This window comes from Talpa occidentalis, unplaced genomic scaffold (assembly GCF_014898055.3).
Source record: "Talpa occidentalis isolate TD23 unplaced genomic scaffold, MPIMG_talOcc4v2.1 talOcc4.6, whole genome shotgun sequence".
In the NCBI taxonomy this organism is placed as follows: Eukaryota; Metazoa; Chordata; class Mammalia; order Eulipotyphla; family Talpidae; genus Talpa; species Talpa occidentalis.
Window position 1 is genome coordinate 117,629,616 of NW_023604972.1, and position 22,174 is coordinate 117,651,789.

At 36.1% G+C, this 22,174-nt stretch overlaps 1 protein-coding gene across 2 annotated transcripts in view; it reads right to left on the bottom strand.

Annotated features, from left to right (window-relative positions):
• Positions 1-18,304, bottom strand: part of CCDC152 (coiled-coil domain containing 152) — a 27,346-nt gene extending 9,042 nt beyond the window's left edge. Inside the window, exons 1-6 of one of the 2 annotated variants that reach the window (XM_037530142.2) lie at positions 18,110-18,304; positions 16,665-16,753; positions 13,994-14,099; positions 8,434-8,502; positions 2,333-2,397; positions 999-1,101 (exon numbers count right to left, since the gene is read on the bottom strand). In XM_037530142.2, coding sequence (XP_037386039.1) covers positions 999-1,101; positions 2,333-2,397; positions 8,434-8,502; positions 13,994-14,099; positions 16,665-16,751 — 430 coding nt within the window. In that variant the 5' untranslated portion in view covers positions 16,752-16,753; positions 18,110-18,304. Of the gene's footprint in view, positions 1-998; positions 1,102-2,332; positions 2,398-8,433; positions 8,503-13,993; positions 14,100-16,664; positions 16,757-18,109 lie in introns of both variants that reach the window. The other variant, XM_037530141.2, reaches the window with a different exon arrangement.
• Positions 18,305-22,174: the final 3,870 nt, after the last annotated feature.

Below are 22,174 nucleotides of genomic sequence, written 5' to 3' on the forward strand. Positions count from 1 at the left end.
TCACCAACTGTTGGTATTGACAGTTTTATTTTAGGATTTCTAAAAGGTACAAACTGGCACTCTTTGTGGTTTTAATTTGAATTTTCCTACTATGAATTATCTGAACATGTTTTCATGTGCTTTCTATCTGTGTCTCAGAAGAAATTCCTGTTCAAATATTTTGCTTATTTCCTTGTTGGATTATTTGACTTATTACTGAGTTGTCAGAACTCTTTATATATATTTTGGATATAAGTCCTTAATCAACTATGGATTTATAACTATTACTATCCAGTCTATTGCCTGTCTTTTCATTATCTTAACAGTATTGAAGGACAGAAGCTAATAATTTTGATGAAGTTCAATTTAGAATCTATTTCCTTATCACTGAGGCATTAGTGGTGGGCAGGCTATGAAAATATACACTTGTAGAGGTATCTGAAAGCAGATACAAAAATGTAAACCTATTTTACCTAAACAGAATTTGAAAAAAATAGATTTTTTCCTTTATTATTCGTGTTTTTGTTTTTTTACCAAGAAGTTGTGCCTAGCTCAATGCTGCAAAGATTATTCTCTTCTATGTTTTCTTCCAGCATTTATATAGATATAGATTTACATTTACACCTGGGCTACATTTCGAGTTAATTTTTTCATATGATGTGCCTAAGTATGGGCTCATTAGAAAAGTTCTTACTGCTTTATGAAATCAGTAAACCTCAACATTAAATTCTTGAGACCTGTGTTACTGATGGAAGAAAATGTCATTAAATTACACATATATATCAAAACTATTCATTATACATTTATATTACTTTTATAAGGGTGTTTTATTTCATATTAAATAATGTATAAAATCATGAATCTAATTTAAAAATGTAATTTATGTCACACAAATATATAGAAAGCTATAAGGCAATGTTCCTTCAAGAACACTTGCTATTACTGAAAAAAATTATATGCATATTTAAATTCTTTTATGCTATCTTAGAATTTGGTAAATTAAAAAGGAAAAAACTTACCTTTTTTCTGCATATCCTGATAAAGTTTCCTGATTTCTATTTTATGTCCTTCCTCTTTGATTCTCATTTCACTCATAAGTTTAGCAATATTATTCTTATAATCCTAAAGATTAAAATACATATTCATATTTTGATTTCAGCTTGAGTTTGAAAATCTTAATTCTGTCAGAATTTGACATATTGGTTCTTGGGAGATGAGAAAAAAAATAGTGTAATAGACCTCCCAATGGGCAGAGGGATAGGAACTACCATTTATTGAGCACATTTTACATCCTAAGCACTGTGTTATATGTTCTATAATTGCTATTGTTATGCTATTCTTCTAGAAATGGTATACAGGGTATGTGGCTCTTGGGAGAGAATCGGTGACTCACATTAAGGGCTCCCTTCAGTTAGATGGCACAAATAAAATTTTGGTAGATTACTCAAATCATAAAGATTAAAGACTCCTTTATATAAAGTTTAAAAAGTACTGGTTAATAGAGTATACTCTAGTAATTGTACATTAACTTAAATTTAAAATATAAGCAAAACAGGGACCTCCCTGGAGGCACACGGGGTTAAGCAAGCACTATGAAGCTGTCTGCAGCCACTGGAGCACAAGTTCGATCCCCAGCCAGGGAGGTGACCCACTGGCAGTAGACCTCTCCTGACTTGCCTGCTGCTCCCCTCAGCAGTGTATTTCAGTCTATCTGTTCTGTTCCCCACTCTGTCTGTGGTGAATCCTCTCACCTCCCCCGCCAACCCCGCCCCACTTCTTTATTTATTTATAAATAAATAAAGATTTATTTATTTATACAAGAACTGGGTACAGACCAGAGGTGAAGGAGAGTGAGAGAATCCACCAGAGACAGAGCGGGGAGAAGAACAGGCAAAAGGACCAAAATACATTGTTGAGGGGAGCAGCAGGCAAGACAGGAGAGGTCTGTGGTGCCATGTGGGAATGTCCCTGGCCGGCCAGGAATTGAACCAGCGCCATGGAGGCTGTGGACAGTTTCATAGTGCTGTGCTCAACTTGCTGAGTCACCAGGGAGGCCCCAATAAATAAATCTTTTAAATAAAATAAAATAATATAAGCAAAACGGCTGCATCTCTTTTTCGGTAGAAAAAGCAATGCCAGTGACATATAACAGCATTCTAGTCTACAAGTAACTAGGGTTGACAAAACTTGTATTTCTTAAAAAATTTTCATTCATTAAAGATTCTGGCACACAAACATATACTCTACAACTTTTATCTCTCTTTATAAATGAAACATCCACATTTTTTGTTCTAATTTGAGAAAACACATGCTCTACAAGGATTTGACTGCATATAAAGATAAATAAACTCACCAGTTCATGAGATTTTAACTTTTCTTTTGTAATGTCAGCATTTCTTTTTAGTTGTTCATTTTCACCTACATAAAAATCATCAAAGCAAAAATCCTAATATGGGAATATATTGAGTAATTCAAGTTTTCCTTCATGTATGCATTCAACATTTACTACACATCAGACACTGTGTATAACAATGGAAATGCTAAAATAAAAAGAATTACCGCTCTTCATAGAACTTACAGTCTAGTGGTGAGAGGTGTAAGCAGATATACTATACTTTGATAACTGCTTTGTAATGGCAGAGTGTCTGAAATACCACGGAGACCCGTAGAAGAAACACCTAAGTCTGTTTGAAGGGATTTACCACTTGAGCTGAGTCTTAAGTAATAAAATTTACCCCACATTGGAGAGGAAGGCATTCTAAGTACAGATAACTGACCAGAAGACTTTGGGCTTGAGTGACTATATCATGTTCATGAAAACTGCAATTCAAGTGCAGTCCTGCTGGAGAGCAAAGTGTGAGTAGCATGTGCTAAATCAGGTGGGGCCATATCCTAATAGGAGGTGGACACATTCTACATGAATTACTGAATTTTACAGGTTGCAGGGTCAAGAGGAATTTGGAATGGTGAAGGGAAATGATTAGAATTAAATGCTGAAAAGATCTGGAAGATGTATGGGAGGGTTCTGCCCTAGAAGGATGGAGATCAATAAAGGTAAATCAAATAAGAAATAACAGAAACTTAAATTAGATCAGTGGCAATAGGAGAAAAAGAAAAATAAAGATAACTAGATGTTAGGATAACTAGTTTAGCGACAAGATAACCCAGGCAAAAGGAAAGGGAGACTTTTGCCTTCCAGGTTTCTGGTTTAGATAATTTAAAATATTCATTAGTTTGGCATTCAGAGACGAATTAGTGCCTATCCTTCACAAACTCTTCCAAAAAATTGAGAAGGGACAATACCAAACATGTTCTATGAAGCCAACATTACACTAATACCAAAACTGAACAAGGACAACACAAAAAAGGAAAACTACAGGCCAATCTCCCTAATGAACACTGATGCAAAAATCCTCAATAAAATTTTAGCTATCAGAATCCAACAATGTATCCATAAGATAATTCACCACAACCAAGTAGGATTCATTCCAGGGACACAAGGATGGTTCAACATCCGAAAATCAATCAACGTTATCCAACACATCAACAAAAAGAAATATAAAAACCATATGATAATATCAATAGATGCTGAGAAAGCTTTCGACAAAGTGCAACACCCATTCATGATAAAAGCCCTTGAAATTCTTGGGATACAAGGAGCATACCTCAACATCATAAAGGCCATCTATGACAAGCCAACAGCCAGTATCATTCTCAATGGTGAAAAGCTGAAAGCAATTCCATTAAGATCTGGAACAAGACAAGGATGTCCACTCTCACCACTGCTTTTCAATATAATACTGGAAGTCCTAGCCAGAGCAATAAGACAAGAGAAAGACATACAAGGAATCCAAATAGGAAAAGAAGAAGTCAAATTATCACTAGTTGCAGATGATATGATAATATACATAGAGAACCCCAAAAACTCCACAGAAAAACTAATTCAACTCATCAATCAGTTCAGTAAAGTGGCAGGATACAAAATCAACATGCAAAAGTCAGTAGCCTTCCCATACACAAACAATAAATCTGAAGAAGAAGAAATAAAAAAACCCATCCCTTTTATTATCGAAACAAAAAAAATCAAATATTTGGGAATAAATCTAACAAAAGAGGTAAAGGACCTATACAAAGAAAACTATAAAACACTGTTAAAAGAAATAGAAGACACAAAGAAATGGAAAAACATCCTCTGCTCATGGTTTGGAAGAATAAACATTATTAAAATGGCCATCCTACCAAAAGCAATATACAGATTCAATGCTATTCCAATCAAAATTTCAATGACATTCTTCAAAGAAATAGGACAATTATTGATGAAATTCATATGGAATCACAAAAAACCCCAAATAGCCAAAGCTCTCCTGAAAAAAAAAAAGAAGGAAATGGAGGCATCACACTCCCAGACTTCAAACTATACTACAAAGCCATAATCATCAAAACTGCATGGTATTGGAACAAGAACAGACATACAGACCAATGGAATCGAATAGAAAATCCAGAAATAAACCCACAGATTTATGGTCAACTAATCTTTGACAAAGGAGCAAAGACTATGCATTGGAGCAAAGAAAGTTTGTTCAATAAATGGTGCTGGGAAAACTGGGTCGCTACATGCAAAAGAATAAAGCTTGACCACTACCTCACACCATACACAAAAATCAACTCAAAATGGATTAAAGAACTAGACATAAAACCTGAAACCATAAAATACATAGAAGGAAATATAGGCGAAACACTATGTGATATGCACATCAAAGACATCTTCACAGACACATCACCCAAAGCAGTGATAGTGAAGGCAAAGATAAACAGCTGGGACTACATCAAATTAAAGAGCTTCTGCACAGCAAAAGAGACAATAACAAAAACAAAGAGAAACCCCACCAACTGGGAGAACATTTTTGCACCCAACACTAATGATAAAGGACTGATCACAAAAATCTGCAAAGAGCTGATGAGACTCAACAACAACAAAGAAAATAATCCAGTCAAAAAATGGGCAGAAGAGCTAAAAAGAAACTTCTCTGAAGAGGAAATGCAAATGGCCAACAGGCATATGAAAAAATGTTCAACATCACTTGTAATCAGGGAAATGCACATCAAAACTACCATGAGATACCATCTTACACCAGTGAGAATGGCACATATTAAAAAAACTAGCAACAACAAATGTTGGCGAGGGTGTGGAGAAAAAGGAACTCTCCTGCACTGTTGGTGGGAGTGCAAACTGGTCCAACCACTATGGAGAGCTGTGTGGAGATTTCTGGACCTACTAAACATAGAGCTTCCATATGATCCAGCAATTCCACTCCTAGGTATTTACCCAAAGGACACAGAAACATCCATTCCAAAGAACACCTGCACCCCTATGTTTATAGCAGCTCTATTTACAATAGCTAAGCTTTGGAAACAGCCCAAATGCCCAAAAAATAGATGACTGGATCAAGAAGATGTGGTACATATACACCATGGAATATTACTCAGCATTCAAAAAAGAAAAACACATGCAATTTGCAGCAACATGGATGGCGCTGGAAGGGATCATGCTCAGCGAAATAAGCCAGAAAGAAAAAGAAAAATACCGGATGGTCTCACTCATAGCAGGAATCTAGAAAACTTAAATAAGGGACCAGGAAAATGAATAACTATAAGAAAGTGAAAATCAAAATCAACAAAAAACTATGAACCAGAGACACTTTTTGGGGGGTGGGAGGCAGGAGGGATTGGGGTCAGAATGGGGGGGTTGCAATTGTATGGGGAATATAAAAATAAAATTTATTATTTAAAAAAAATATTCATTAGTTTGGGAAAAGTTAAAAGGGGAATGACATCTCATTGTGGTTTTGGTTTGTATTTCCCTAATAATAAGTGATGACGGTCACTAGACACAAGAGTCACAAAGTGGAACTCTTGTGTATAGTTGATATAAACCACAATGATATTTATAAACATTTTAAAAATAGTTTTTTGACTTTTGTGTGACCAAGTTCTTTCTTGTTCTTTTGTTTGTTGTTGTTGCCTGTGTTCTCATTGTACTGTTGTTATAAAGTTTGTAAGGTCTGTTTTTTTCTTTATATAGCATCTGTGGTTTCCAGATTGGTTAAGAAGATATTTAGATTGTACATGCTGTATTGGGGATTTTCTTTCAAGTCTTTATTGTTCTTTTTTATCCATCTGGAACTTATTTTTGATGTGGTGGGAATGAGTCCAATTTCTTTTTTTCCCAGATGGAAAGCTGTACAAATATACCAGTACCATATGTAAAAATGCCACTTCCCCCCAATAAATTGAAATATTCCTTGTATTAGACACTAAGAAATATTATGGCTTGTTTCTAGAACCTAGCTCTCTATTTGTTCCATGAATATGTATTTCAACTTCTATGCCAATATCATATTGATTTCATTACAATAGCTTCAGAGCATGTTATCTGGAAAAAGGAAGTCTTCTTCCCCCATATTCTTCTTTTTCATAATTTTCTTATTTATTCTTGTTTTTCTTGTTTATAAATTTCTTCTGCCAAATGAACTTTAAGATTATTTTACACAATCTTCTTCCTCTCCCCTTCCCAGTTAAGAATTCTAATTAAAATTGCATAATATATAAACTTCAAGAAAATGGACTTTAATGATGATAAATTTTCCTTTACCCAGAAAACAGATCAAGTCATCTAAATATTGTACTACTTGCATATTATCTGTCTTTTGCACATCTATAACTATGCTATCTAGAACCACAGAATTTATCATTGAACTACAGCCATCTCCTGAAGAAATAACCAATCTTCTTAATACTTTATATCACATCTCAGTTGACTCTATGTTGGCTTTCATCTGTAATACAATCAAAATATGTTTATTGTTATCACTGCTTTTTTTTTTTTAACATCCTACCTGATTCTGCATTAGGCTGTCAAGCATATATTCCCATACTGGCTATTTCCTTAAGGCCTAAGGTTCTTGTGGCTCTGGCTATAGAAGTTATAAATTCCAATAGCATTTTGCATCACTGGAGAGTCCAACTAGCCCTGACATCTGACAAAGAATCTTTTTCTGAAGTCACCAAAATTCACTTTATTCTCTTGGACTCTAATAACTTTGCATGACATTTTTCTAAAATTGATTATTCTCCTTTGGTACTGAACTGTGAGGAAAGTTCTTCAGTGTGTATTGTCTTTAGACTCATTATATACTTATAATTGACTTTCTTTGGTATCATTCATGTCTGATTACTTAAGTTTGTCATTTAATTCTGTAACAATTTAGATTTCTTAGATAAACATTCTTATGAAGTTGTCTGAGAACATTCTCAAAAATTGAGGGCATCCACAAGTGGTATTTACTCAGATGCTGTTAATTTTTTTTTAATCTTTTAATACACTGTGCTTTCATTTTGTTTTTTAAAAAATCAGCTATTCATAGTAATATAACTACCCAAATTATGTTTTGCCCTGATTTTTAGAAAATCCACCCAACTATCTTCTCATTTATTTACAGGGTCAGTGTCATGGATCTACAATCTCCGCAGTTGTTCAGAGCCCTGCATTCAGAAGCATGCCATACTTGGCTTAATACTCTGCCACCAATGTCTTGAAATTCTTAATAATTTTGTCTTTGAACTTATATTTTGTAAATAATTCCAGCAGGACAATGGAACATGTGAGCAAAGAGCATATGAGCCATATTCATGTCCCTGTCTCCATATTTGTACACAGCATTTGCCATGATGCTTGGGAAGTTAGCAAGACTCAAAGGTACAATTAAATGTTTCTGAGCTCCTTGGATCTGTGTGCCTATTTTTATTCTAATATCATACTGATTTACCACAACTTTGTTATATAGAACAGCATTGAATTTATGAAGCACAATACCAACATTCTTTTGTTTTCTCAGAATTGCTTATTTTACACAAGTATAGCCTTGATGCATGACAAAAAATTAAATAGTAATCTATTACTGCAGTTTATTTATTTTTTATTTTTTATTTTTTCCTTTGAAAAGTGAACTTTACTCTCATCAAAGGGTGAAATGGAAAGGGGCAATAATACCTTATTTTTTTCAGGTTTATTAAGATATAACTGACATATAAGTTCATGTAGGGTTAAGATGTACAATATGATAATTTGATACAAATACACATTGGGAAACACATTCTTCACCTCACATAGCTACCATTTTGTTGCTTATTACTGCAGTTTAAATAGAATATTCATTATGTAATACATTGCTAAATTTTTGAAAGTATTAAAGAAAGTGATAGACTGATTATTAAAATATCCCAATTTCTCTGAATTTTCTGTTCAACAAAGCACTTATTATTTTATAAAAATTCAGAAAATGATTAATTAGTAAGGAGCCCAGATTTAATGGAATTTACTGTGAATGATGTAAAAACTTTATTTTTAAAGGTGCTCAAATACATAATTTTTCAAGGTTTTATTTTCTAGCTTACCTTTCAAATTATGTTGATATTCAATGGTCTGTTGTAGTCCTTTTATCATATTATGAAGAGTAGCACATTCTAAAACATAAAGAATAAATTAATTGAAAATTATTTGCTTACATTTTGAAATTTTTCAAAGTTGAAATATTTACAATATTTAATTTATAATTATGAGATATCAATAAGGCAATCAGGTATCTCAAGGTGAATTATATAAGTACTTTTTAATCAATCACTCTTCAATTCAAAGGCATTCCAGGATTTAGTAATGAGTTTTTAAGACACAATAAATGCAATAAATCCAGTATTGTAGGGTTTAACACCTATATCTAGGTTTTCAGTACACTTGTCACCAGTGTGGAAACTTCTGTAACTTTAAGCAGTCTTCTTGGTTGTAACCCTAGTATAGTAGTATTTTCTGTTTTGTTTACCATTTCTCCCTAGGATCTCTAGGATCTAGAGCAATTGTGGTCCACTGTAGGCATTCCATAAATATATGCTGCGTGACTGATGGATAGACCAGCAATATCATAGTAAACTGAAGTAAGAAAGGATTAAGTAGAGAAGCTTTGGCCTGAAAAAACTAATACATACTGGTTTTCTGAAAGCTATGCAAATATTAGATCACTTAACCCTTTTAGCCTTAGGAAGTAGATCTTAGAATTTGCTACATTTTGGGCCTCCCCGGTGGCGCAGTGGTTGAGCGCTGGGTTACGAAGCCGCCCGTAGCCTCTGTGGCCGGGGTTCAATCTCTGGTTGCTCCCCGTCCTCTCCTGCAGCCCTCTGCTCCCCTCAGCAATGTACTTCGGTCCTTCTGCCTGCTCTGCTCCCCGCTCTGGCTCTGGTGAATTCTCTCACCCTCCCGCGCTTCTGACTGTACCTAGTGCTTGTATAAACACATAATCTTAAAAAAAAAAAAAAAAAAAAGAATTTGCTACATTTTAACTATGAGGAAATTGATATACATAAGTTGAGTGACTGCCCCAAGGGTACATTTATAACTAGTAAGTTGCAGAGCTGGAACTTGAATCCCAGTAGTTCAAAACTAAAGTCTATGATTTTAACTACTTTACTAACACAAAGGAGAACTTCAGAGTAATTTGATTTGCAAGTCCTGGAAAGAGGGCAAGAACAGAACTAGAGATTCTTTGTGACAGTTATTATCATTGCATTTTTGCTATAAGGTTAGGAAACATAGGGTACACTAATTTTACAATTTTACTAGCTAAATAGATGGCAATGAAAACTTTGTAGAGAATAATAATATTTTTAAAAAGAAAGATAACTTTGAAGTTTAAGGGCCACTCAACCTTTATGTTCTTCACTTAACAGCTAATGAATATTGAGCTTTATTATCTATCTTTCAGTTTTTGAGGTCCATGCCCAATATTTAGTCAGTGTGCACCAGTATGACGTAGTGACTAGCTTCCACTCTGACATCTGTACTAATGGTTAAATATTAAATACCTCATTTGCAGCTGGTAATAAAAAAATTGTCTAGGTATAACAGTACCATTTATTCAGTGATCATTCTGCCAGGCATTAAACTAAATATATTGTAAACACTACCCCAATTTGGTATTCAAAATGTACCGAGAAGTTAGTATCACGATCCTGATTTACAAAAGAAGTCATAGTAGAGATCTGGTTACTTGCCAAAATTCCACAGCTAGTAAATGGAAAATCTCAATTTAGACATAGTTTTTCTCATTTCAAATCCTGTGCTCTTGATCTGCTATCTAATACTTCCTCAGGAATTGTAGCAAATGTTGATAAAACCATAAAACTTGGAGTCAGAGGAACTGGATTTGCTTTCTAGCTATCTTCCTCTGGGTGAGCAACTTAACTTATTTGAACTTCAAACTCTTCATTTGCAAAATAAAAATATGAGTAATACCCACCCTAGCTCACATAATAGACTATTAACAATCTAATGAGAAAACAGACCTAAAAATTCACTCAAAATATTTAACATAGGTGTAGTTTTTAGTCTCCCATGTCCCTCAACAATTTGTATGTATCGCTTTCCTCCTTTATCACATTGCATTTTAGTTACTTGTGTTTTCTCCCACTAGATAGTGAACTCTTCCAGGTAAAGATCATTACTGACTTATTTGGATACATCTTGCATCTAACATGGTGACTATTTCAAAAGTGTTCAAAATTTTGTTTGCTTTTTTATTTATTGAAGGAATGAAAGAACCAGCATTGTGAGGACAGGATGCTAAGCTTCACCGTTTAGATGGAGGTGCTGTGGGCAGCTTCACAGCCCAGTGCTCAACTGCTGCTCCACCAAGGGAGGCCCTGAAGCTGTTTCTATGACTGTGGTTTTTCACTCTTCCCCACACCATGTTTGCCATTCTACATTCCACTGAGATAGTTTCCGACAACCTCCATTTTTCCTCTCTTGTTATTTCCCAGTAGTAGGGTGAGAGTTAAATTACATTTGGTAGACATCAGCTGATAACCTACTTCTCTACTATGTTAGCTGCCACAATTAAAAAATTCAGTAGGAACAGACTCTGATATCGCTTGTTTTTGTGACTTTGAGCCATGAATCCAGCAATTAATAAAATATGGTAGCTGAAGGTATAACAGTAAACAGTAAATTAAAATTAAAAATACATATTTTCAAAATGTGAACACAAGGTGGCCCTCTCAACACATTTGTTTTTAACAAAGGAAACTGGCTCATAAGGAATTCTTAAGGTAGAATACCATTAACTATTTTAGAATGATTTAATTTTTTTTGCAAATCTTTACCATCATTATCATTTCTGCTTATAATGTAATTTGAAGAACATTATACAACCCAATTCTCCCTAAAAACTAGAGCTCAGAATGTCAAGCCACCACATTAATTTAGTAAATCTACACTTATTTTAAGCTCAGATTTAGGCTCTACCTTTAACTAGCAATTTGGTATTAAATCTGTTTCATAAAGCAATTTGAAATATTAAATACAATTGTGTATGAAAAATATTTTTTTACAGTGCTTGGCCCTCAATGCTAATATAATTACCATCTTGAACTGGCAAAGAAATTCTTTTTCTGGTATCAAAGGTAGGAAATAAAATATTAGAATCTCAATCTCATCACTAAACAAATCCAATCATATATGTGGTTTGTTCCTCTCTAAGTGAACTAGTACACACTTGACTCTGTAAGCTGCCATTCTCACTTGAACTTCTACTTCTGCCCTGAATTATCTAGCAAAGTCTATTAGATTTAGAATAAGTAGAACTGAATTTTTCTTAAATGTACTTTTTTCAAATTGTAAATATACACGAAATACAAATATAGAAAAGTGTCTCTCTAATCTCTGTTCTAAAACTACCTAGTTTCGTTCTTCCCAAAGCAAGTCACTGTTACAGAATGCTGTGTATCTTTCCAAAGGTATATAAATATATATGGGAGAGGGCATGAGTACATACAGTGTTTATAAAAATTACAGCACACTGTACATTGTTGCTTTTACATATTGGCACCTTGGAAATTATTCAATATCATATCAAGTGACTTCATTCTATTTTTATCAAGTACATATTATATCATTAAATAAATATACCAAAATTAATTTAATCAGATCTCAAATGATGGATAATGTCATACTTGGGAAGGCTTTCTTCATTCTAAAAAAAAAAAAAAAAAAGCCCTATATTCTCTTCTAGAATTTTTGTGGCTCTATCTTTTGACTTTTAGCTAAATTTGTTTTCCAGAACAGTTTTATGTCCAAAAAAGTTGAGAAGATATTACAACCTGCTTCCCCTATAATTAACTTCTTACATTAGTATGGTATATTTGTTACAGTTAATGAATTAATGCTGATGCATTATTATTATTATTAACTAAAACTTATACTTTTTTTTTTTAAGTATTTTTTTAAAATATTTTTATTTATTTATACAAGAACAGGTCAGAGGCGTGGGAGGGTGAGAGAATTCACCAGAGTCAGAGCGGGGAGCAGCTGGGGGGCAGGAGACATCTATGGCCATGTAGGTTTCTCCCTGGCCGGCCAGGTATGGAACCTGCACTGCAGAGGCTGCGGACAGCTCCACAGCACGGTGCTCAACCCACTACACTACCGGGTAGGCCTAACAATCTGTGCTTTATTCAGATTTTCTTGGGATTTGTCTTATGTCTTTTTTTTTTTTTCTGTTATAGGACTCAACCCACAACAGATCACATTTAACTGGCATGTCTACTTAGGCTCCTCCTGGCTGACACAGTTACTCAAAATTTTTTGTTTGTTGACTGACCGCGAAAGTTTTGTGGTGACTGATCAGGTATTTTGTGGAATATTCCTCTATAGGGATTTTATCTGATCCTCATCTCATGAATAGAGAGGGTTATGTTTTTTTTGGCAGAAAGACTACAGAAGTAAAATACTATTTTCATCACATCATATTAAGGCTGCATACTATCAACACGACATCAAGTTGACCTTGATCATTTACCTTAGGTAACATGTCAGGTTTCTCCCCTATGTAGTTCCTCTCTACCACCCTTTTTCCATAATGTATGATCTACTATAGTGAAGAAAGTCACTACATAACCCATATCTAATGAGTGGGGTGTTATGATTTACTACCTGAGGACAAATGACATACATGTATGTTATTTTGAAATCCTTCTGCAAAGGAGCTTTGTCTCTTCTCCATTTATTTATTCAAACATTTATTTTTATCAGTATGGATTTATCCATGTTTATTCTATACTATGAGTTATAAATCCAATACTATTTATTTTGTTGGCTCAAGCTGTTCCAGCTATTGAGAACGCTTTCAGTTGACTCCTGTATGCTTCTGATATACCCCCATTATTCCTGTTCCTTTTATCATAAACCAAGATCTGGGTGTTAGGTGTGCTCATTGCTACTGGGGTATTCTGATTACATGCCCTCTCAGTTGGTAATAGCCAGGAAATACATGTACATGGCTTTCTCTCCCTCTAACACCAGTACTTTACTAGCAGGGAGCCTGGTTCTGGAAGAGCAGCAGTTGACGTGGATAGGACAAAACCCCTAACTGTGGAATTTCCTGGACATCAGGCATTTCTCCATTCAGGTTTAGAGGAACCACCATCATGGATGAAACTGCCACAGAAGGCAGTGCTGTGACTTCCTTAGACAGAGGTGGGCCTGTGGGACAAGAGAGTTTCGTTGTCAGGCTCCTGGCAGCAGAGCGGTGCATATGATGTGGGTGTCTGAGAAATGAGGAGAGACCTTAGGACTAGTAGAGCTTATTTTTAACACTAAAAATTTTGAACCATGTTAAATTCCTTTTGTGCCATTGTGAGCTAGGGATTTAACTGTATATATTTATTTTTCACAGTCTTAAAAGCCTGGATTGAGTCTTGGAATTACCATTTCTTAGCTGAGTGGCTAACTTCTTCCATTCTATGTTTCTTCATTACTAATATGAGTACTGCCTGTCTTCCATGGCTGTAGTAAGGATGCAATGAAATGGAAGTCTGGAAAATTCTATGTGAATTTAAAATATTTTATGAATGTATGATACCAAAAAAACACTTTTAGAATTAGCATTTCTTCAGGTAGGAAAGAACTAACCTTCTTTAATTGAGACCCCCTTTGTTTGCATTACTTTTAATAAGCAGTTAGCCTTTTCCAACTCAATATCCAGTATTTTGTACTTTCCACTGGTTTCCATGATTTTCTGTGGAACAAACAGAATACATATTATTACCAAGTCAATGCTACCATTTTGATGTTTTTACTAAGAACATGAGCACTAATGAAAATATAAATCATTTAATTTTTCATAATTGAGTCTCACATATATTTTTAAAATCAGTCAACTTCCTAATTTATTTTAAATTTTAAAAGCAACATGGTAAAAAAAAAAAAAAGGTAAAAAAGACTGATTAATAGTTGTAAATGAAAAGTAAAAATATGACCTAACTTGACCCTCCTTCTTTCCAACTTTTCAACCTTCAGTCCTATGGTTAACAATTTCTTACACATGTTCTCCACCTATTTTATGACTATACTATTGTAGAAAAGGATCACATTATGCTCTGTCCTGCACCTTGGATGTTCTACTTACTACTACTCTCCTGGAGATGCTGTCATATAAGCAGATATTGCATTTAATGCCATGTATGTATATATTGTAATTTATTTAAATAGTCCCCTAGTGAGGAGAATTTGTGTTGTTTCCACTTTTTTATGCTATTATAGAAAATGAATAAACATTCTTGAACACATTCTTTTGTAACTTTGTGACTGGTATAGTAGCCACCACGTACCTTTCAAACAGTTTCAAAAATCATCAATTCAAAACCAGCCTTGCATTATCTATACCTCTATCCACTTTCTTATTCTCGCCACTTCTGAATTTACCTCAAAGCAACTCCCTGACATTTTATTTCATCAATAAATATGACCATCTATATTATCTCTAAAGTTAAGACACTTAAAATATGATTACAATACCACTATCTCATCAAAAATAAACAATTTCTTATTTAAATGTTTAAGAATATGATATTTTCAAGTAAATCTCCAATTCTTTGTACAATTCTTATCTCTTATTTTTTTTTTTTTAAATCTTAAATTTTATTTTTATATTCCCCCATACAATTGCAAACGCCCCATTCTGACCCCAATCCTTCCCCTAACGCCCCCCACCCCCCAAAAAGTGTCTCTGGTTCATAGTTTTTTGTTGATTTTGATTTTCACTTTCTTATATTCATTTTCCTGGTCCCTTATTTAAGTTTTCTAGATTCCTGCTATGAGTGAGACCATCCGGTATTTTTCTTTTTCTTTTTGGCTTATTTCGCTGAGCATGATCCCTTCCAGTGCCATCCATGTTGCTGCAAATTGCATGTGTTTATCTTTTTTGAATGCTGAGTAATATTCCATGGTATATATGTACCACATCTTCTTGATCCAGTCATCTATTTTTGGGCATTTGGGTTGTTTCCAAAGCTTAGCTATTGTAAACAGTGCTGCTATAAACATAGGAGTGCAGGTGCTCTTTGGAATTGATGTTTCTGTGTCCTTTGGATAAATACCTAGGAGTGGAATTGCTGGATCATATGGAAGCTCTATGTTTAGTAGGTCCAGAAATCTCCACACAGCTCTCCATAGTGGTTGGACCAGTTTGCACTCCCACCAATTATCTCTTATTAAGGCAAATAAAACTGGTTAGGAAAGTCCAAGTTAATTGTTTAAAAACAGTTCATAATGTTAATTCAAAATACACACTATCATGGAAATTCCTTTATATGACAATATTTCATTATGCAGAGGAAAAGAAGGATAGAGAAAAATGAGAGAAAATAGATGATCTTAATTAGATTATTTTAATTATATTTATTAGGTAATAATTAATAGATTGTTTTAATTATAATAGATTATTTTAATGGCAATAAATACACATTATTCCCCCGAACTCTTGCTTCATAAATGCACTCTCCAAATCTTTAATTTATTCATCTACGTTTTCTCAATATTTCCTCCTACTCTTCCCAGGAGAGGGGAGAATTTGGTCTATTGTAGGGTAAATGGTTTTGGGACTTTTTTGCCCTCCCACCATTAGAATTGCCCTGTCTGATGGGGTACCTGCAGTTGTTAAATTGTTGTAAGTTATGCTGTTTACTTCTGTGGGCCATGGCAGCAGTATTGCCATAGCTGCCAAGAGAAGCAGAACCGGCAGGAGAGAAGGGGAGAAAGAAGCCCAGAGTGAAGACTTGCCTGCTGTGTACCTGGTTGTTGCATTACATGTAAAAGCTCAATAAAACCCTGAGAAAGCCACCAAGGGCTTCAGGACACTCCTTTACCGCAGTCTGCTTGGATCATAGAACCTGCTCAGTGCCCTTCCTGCCCCTACATCTATTATGAAATTTGTTGAGTTGGGAGGGGCACTTTAAGTGGGCCTGCTTATAGACAAAAGAGAAGGAAAAGGAACAGACAGAAGAAGAGAGAATAGGAAAGACTTAAAAAAATAAATAAATAAAGTTAGCTAGATGGTGAAGGATTGAGAATTGAGTTTATTTCAGTTCTTTCTAGACCATTCCTGAATTTATAGCTAGCCTGCACATTTAAGTATGTATTTTCCCATTAACTTTAACAAAAGCATTTCAATTATTTAATCCCTTGCCCCAGAACACTTTGTTGTGTTAGTATATTCAAAAACCAAACATAAAAATGAGAAAGGGCTTAGTGAAATCTGTTCTACTTTTCCTATGTACTATGACTATTTGATATCTTTACATACCTCTTCTAGCTGAGAAAAGTCACTTATAAGTTTGTCAAGATTCACACTACTAATCTTTTTCATACATCCTTTGTCGCTTTGATCCATGCCTTCTAAAGAGAAGATAGTGTTAAATAAATACTTTAATTAATAAGACTTAAAGCACAATGACAATTCAAACACTAAAATTTCTGTAGTCAATTATTGAGTACCCACTTAGTTTTATTGCACGCAGAAAATTTTGTTATATCTATTATTAACAAGAGTCACATACATTAAGGCTTCACCACTCTACAAGGTTTCACCCCCACTCTACAAGGTTTTCTCTAAACAAGCTGAAAAATGGGGTAAAGATATGTGCATATGTAGAAATTATTTGTCCCTTTTATATAAAAACCTATGTCATTGTTCAATAATCATCTTCTTAATATCAGTATGGATGATATATTATTAAATCTAATGCATGACTCTTAAGTACAGATATTATCAGTTTCAATTTTAAAAATATTTAATTAGCATGCCACAAATTTTTTTTGCTGAATTTTCTCATAGTATACTTATTGCTATGGACGAAATCATGTTCCCCCCAATTTATATGTTGAAGCCTCAACCCTCAAGGGTGTTTTTCCTTATAAAACCTTCACTAATATTGCAGTGCATGCAATATAACTAAAAATATTACTAAATTGCATGTTACTAAAATAACATGCACTATCACTGCATGCTATCCCTTTGGTCTTACTGGCTTAACCATTCAATTCATTTCTAGCTCTCTTCATGGCCCCTCCTTGCAGTTTCCTGGTCTGAGCTCTTCCATGGGGATGGTCCCATTAACCAGGAGAAACTAGATGACCAGTTGGTGATTTCAGTGCTCGTCAGTTTCCTTAATTAGAAACATACTGATTTGTGACCTTCAAGACCCAGCTTCAATCATCTCCATAAGTGGGTAACAACCCCAGTCCTTTCTTTTCTTTAAATTTATTTATTATTATTCTTTAAATTTATTTATTTATGCATACAAAACTGAGGTACAGGCCAGACATGTGGGGGTGAGAGGATTCACCAGAGACAGAGTGGGAAACAGAACAGACAGACTGACTGAAATACACTGCTGAGGGGAGCAGCAGGCAGTCAGGAGAGGTCTGCTGTGCCGTTTGGGTATCCCCCTGGCCGGGGATCGAACTCGTGCTGCAGTGGCTGTGGACAGCTTCATAGGTTGTGTCTTAACCCTTGCGCCCCCAGAGAGGCCCCCCAGTTCCTTCCTTGCCTTCCTCCTGCCCCCTTTCATGCGGGCCTCTCTCCCCAACCGAGCAGGGTGCTCCTTGGCCCGTTTTCGCGGGTCCCAAGGACAGGCTCGGGCTACCCCAATTTCTTCCCTCCTCACCTCCCACCATAAATTTTCCTCTCAGCCGAAGGCGTGGGGTCCTGGCTCCCTTCACCTACATCTTGAGGTCCTTAGGGCTTACCTCAGCGGGAGCACCGCAGGCAGGCGGGGCGTGGCTGGGTCAAAACCTTGTTATGACCCAGAAAACCGATGAGGTGTGAAGTAAAGAATATTCAGGGGGAAAGTGGGAACCTGGAACTGCTCACAACAGTGTGGGGCGCCCCTGTTGTGGCCGACGCCCCCACAGCCTCCCACGCCGCTGGCTCCCGCGAGGGTGGCGGGTCCGGACGGGTCCGTCCCCACTCCCGTTCCCCTCCCAGGGAAGCAGGTTCCCCCAACTATGGGTCCGCAGGTCTCTGGGACCCTCCTCCAGGCGTACCTCCTTAACGTGGCTTCCCCCAGCAACAGGTGCTTCTCAGATATTTGCACATGGTTTCTGTAGTGTGAGGACAGCTAGTGACTGCCAGATCAATAATAATTTCCCCAACCAAAGAGTAACTTACTCTGGTTTACGTTTTGAAAGTGAGTTAGCCTATTGAATAAATAATAATCCACACTTATTTGTGTCACTTATAAACAAGTCTTATGCACTACCAGAGAATGTTAGATAGTGGGGAGAAAAGTGTGACTATAATGTTGTTTGTCTAATCCAGAGTCACTTAGTGGATATGATCTCCCAACTACCGGCTTTTCTTCATTTAGTGGTTAAGGGCAAAGACTGCAAGGATTCTAGCCTTATTCCTCTATCAACTGGGGGATTGTGCTTAAGTTTCTAATTATATTCAAGGGATATGAATCTTGTTGGTGCAATGGGTGTATGGAGGTCAGAGACTGCATATTTGAGGCTTAGAGATTTTGTAACTTAGATCATCATAAATTCTGACGCATTATTTGAAATTAAAAAACAAATAAGCCAGTAAAATTCTGGTGGTGGGGAGAAGGTAGGGGGCTTACAGCTGTTACTCTAATGTGTCCAAAGTTATATGATGGTAATTTATAATTCAGTGTGCTTTATATTTGTATAATAAGCATTAGGTGCTAGGTCTTGTTCTATTTCCTATTTTATTCCCACTCAACATTTTTTTTTAATGAAGATTTATTTATTTATGCACACTAGAGCTGGAGTACAGGCCAGAAGTGTGTGTGTGGGGGGGTGAGAGGATGCACCAGAGTGGGGAACACAGAACAGGCAGACTGACTGAAGTACACTGCTGAGGGGTGCAGCGAGTGAGAAAGGAGAGGTCTGATGTGCCATGTGGGTAGCTCCCTGGCCGGCCAGGGATCAAACTTGTGCTGCAGAGGCTGTGGATAGCTTCATAGGTTGCGTCCCTTGCACCGCCAGGGAGGCCCCCTTCCCATTCAACATTTTGTCTCAAAGATTCATGCTTGGGGTAGTGCTTAAAAACATGACCTCTCAAAACTAGAATTACTATATTGAGTAGCTGGCTCTTCCACATTTTAGCTCTGTGATCTTGTGCAAATTACTTCATTTCTCCATATTTCAGCTTTCATATTTAGGATGCCAAAATGGAGAAACGCAGGGGGTTGAAATAAAGATAATGCAGATAAACAAAGAACCAGATAACAGTAAGTGTTCAACAAATGTTTGCTAGTATGATGTCATTGTAGTATGATTATCATTACCTGCTTTAATATCATTAATGATTTACTGTTATTGCTATCACCATCATCATCTAGTTCATTGTTTCTGACCACTGACTAGGGCTGATGTATGTATCCAACCCATTCTGTCTATCCAGCCCTTGAGGATGGATAACACATCGATTCCTACTTTGTGCTACATCATTTCTCCTTATAAACCTATGCAAGAGATGCTCTAAAGCACACATTAGTAATAGTAGCAAGTCACAGGTCACATGCTTACTCAGTTTCACTAAATACTGCTAAGTTGTTCTCTAGAATGACTGTAACAGCTTATACTTCCACTACTTGAGGCAAGAGTGTGAAGGTCTGAACAGCTCAGGACAATTCTGAAGGGCCATTTCAAATCCATAAAAGTCTCTACGGGACCAGCCAAGGTTTTCTTGGGCTGTCTTTGCATCTTGATTTACTGCTCTACCCATTCTTGCTTTCTTCTCCTCCCTGCCACAGATGTTGATCTCAAGGGCACTTTGTCATAAATAGTCTGCATGCTCAGCAACATGGATGGAGCTGGAAGGGATCATGCTAAGCGAAATAAGTCAGAAAGAAAAAGAAAAATACCGGATGGTCTCACTCATAGCAGGAATCTAGAAAACTTAAATAGGGACCAGGATAAAGAATAACTATAAGAAAGAAAATATCAAAATCAACAAACAACTATGCACCAGAGACACTCTGTGGGGGGTGGGGGGGGGCGGGGAAAGGAGGGATTGGGGTCAAAATAAGGGGGTTGTAATTGTTTTTTTGTTTTTTTTTTTTGCCTTATTTTTCTTTATAAAACAAAAATTACACAAAATTGGAAAATGTCTATGAAAGTAGCAACAATAAAATCTAAAGGCAGTGTGAAACATCAGAATCAAGGATATCTACAGAATCAGTTTTGTAAGACTCGGTTTCTAGTATATTTTTTTTTTTTAATTTTTTTTTAATTTTTTTATTTTTTTTATAAATTTTATTGTTATATTCCCCATACAATTGCAGCCCCCCATTCTGACCCCAATCCCTCCCCTCCCGCCCCCGCCCCCCTAAAAGTGTCTCTGGTTCATAGTTTTTTGTTGATTTTGATTTTCACTTTCTTATAGTTATTCATTTTCCTGGTCCCTTATTTAAGTTTTCTAGATTCCTGCTATGAGTGAGACCAGGGGGTTGTAATTGTAAGGGGAATATAAAAATAAAATTTAAATTAAAAAAAAAAGAAAAAAAAATAGTCTGCATGCTAACTGAGCCATAGGGCGAGCATAACTTTAGGGTCAGAAGAGCATAGGAAAAAGCCTTGAAGCAATAAGGGAAGATCTAGAGATAGGGGCAGCAGAGCATTCCTGGACAAGGGCAATAAAAAAAGGACTGTTAGATGAGGCTGTGAGGCAAGGAAATTCCAGGCACAGCAGTAAGTCAGATTGAGTGAGATCCCCCAAGCACTAACCAATCATGAAGAGACTGAAGGGGGTTTTAGAATAATAAGGGGAAAAAAGTACATATTCCCTGAGGCGTGACTCCATAGCAGCTTCCTTGCCCCTCCTGGCCTGCCTCAACAGGCCTTGGAGTTTCACTTTCTGTTCCTTTTCTCCTTAATAAACTTTTTTCTTATATCTATTTTTCTAAACAAATTTGCCTCTTTTTGCTTGCTTGCCTGAGCGTCAGTGATGTTCCTGCTGGGGCTTTGCGAGACACCAACCCGGGGTAGTATAGTGGCTGGGACTCAGCACTGCCCAGGCAGCGGGCAGTGTGGGATCCATTCCTAGCTGAGGAACTAGACCTGAAAACCTGAAATTCCGGTAACAGAACCTCTGCTCACAGTGTGCTTCCTCAAGATCCTGACCTGCAACTCCATGCTATTTTTCAACTGAATTTTAAAACATAAATATTATATAGTGAAGTGATTCGAATGTTTAATCTCAACAAATGCATACAACATGTTAATGAGAAGGCCTTCTGATTTTGTTGCACTTTGAAATGGTTGTTTCCATTAAAAGAAAAAAGAAATGGTTTATTTTAGGAACATGTATTCTGTTCTTCATTTTGTTCCATTTTTGCTATTTTGAAAAATTAGTTACTTCTTTCTTGCATCTCTATAAAAGGAAGTAAACTATTGATGGGTAGCAGAATATGCCACCCTGAAATATGCCACTTTGGCATAAGCAATTATTTTCAGAAACTACAGACACAGGGAGAATCTCTGAAAATAGAGTGGAAGTTACACTTGGGAAAAATACAATGAAAAGGGGGTCTGGCCAGGAAGGGAGCTATTTAACCAGAGAGGACTTTTTACCTAACTATTGCTTGGCGGGGTAACTCATTTCCTTTTTTCAGCTTCCCCCATTTTGAAGTCCTAGACCCTCTGTCCTTTTCCTTAGGTCAGGAAGGTCTATAGGTCCCAATCATCTGGCCACCTTTTGAGTCTCATATCTTAGTGGGGTTCCCCTAAGTATGCACACAATTAAACTTGTTTTTTTCTCCCTCGTTAATCTCTCATGTCAATTTTTTC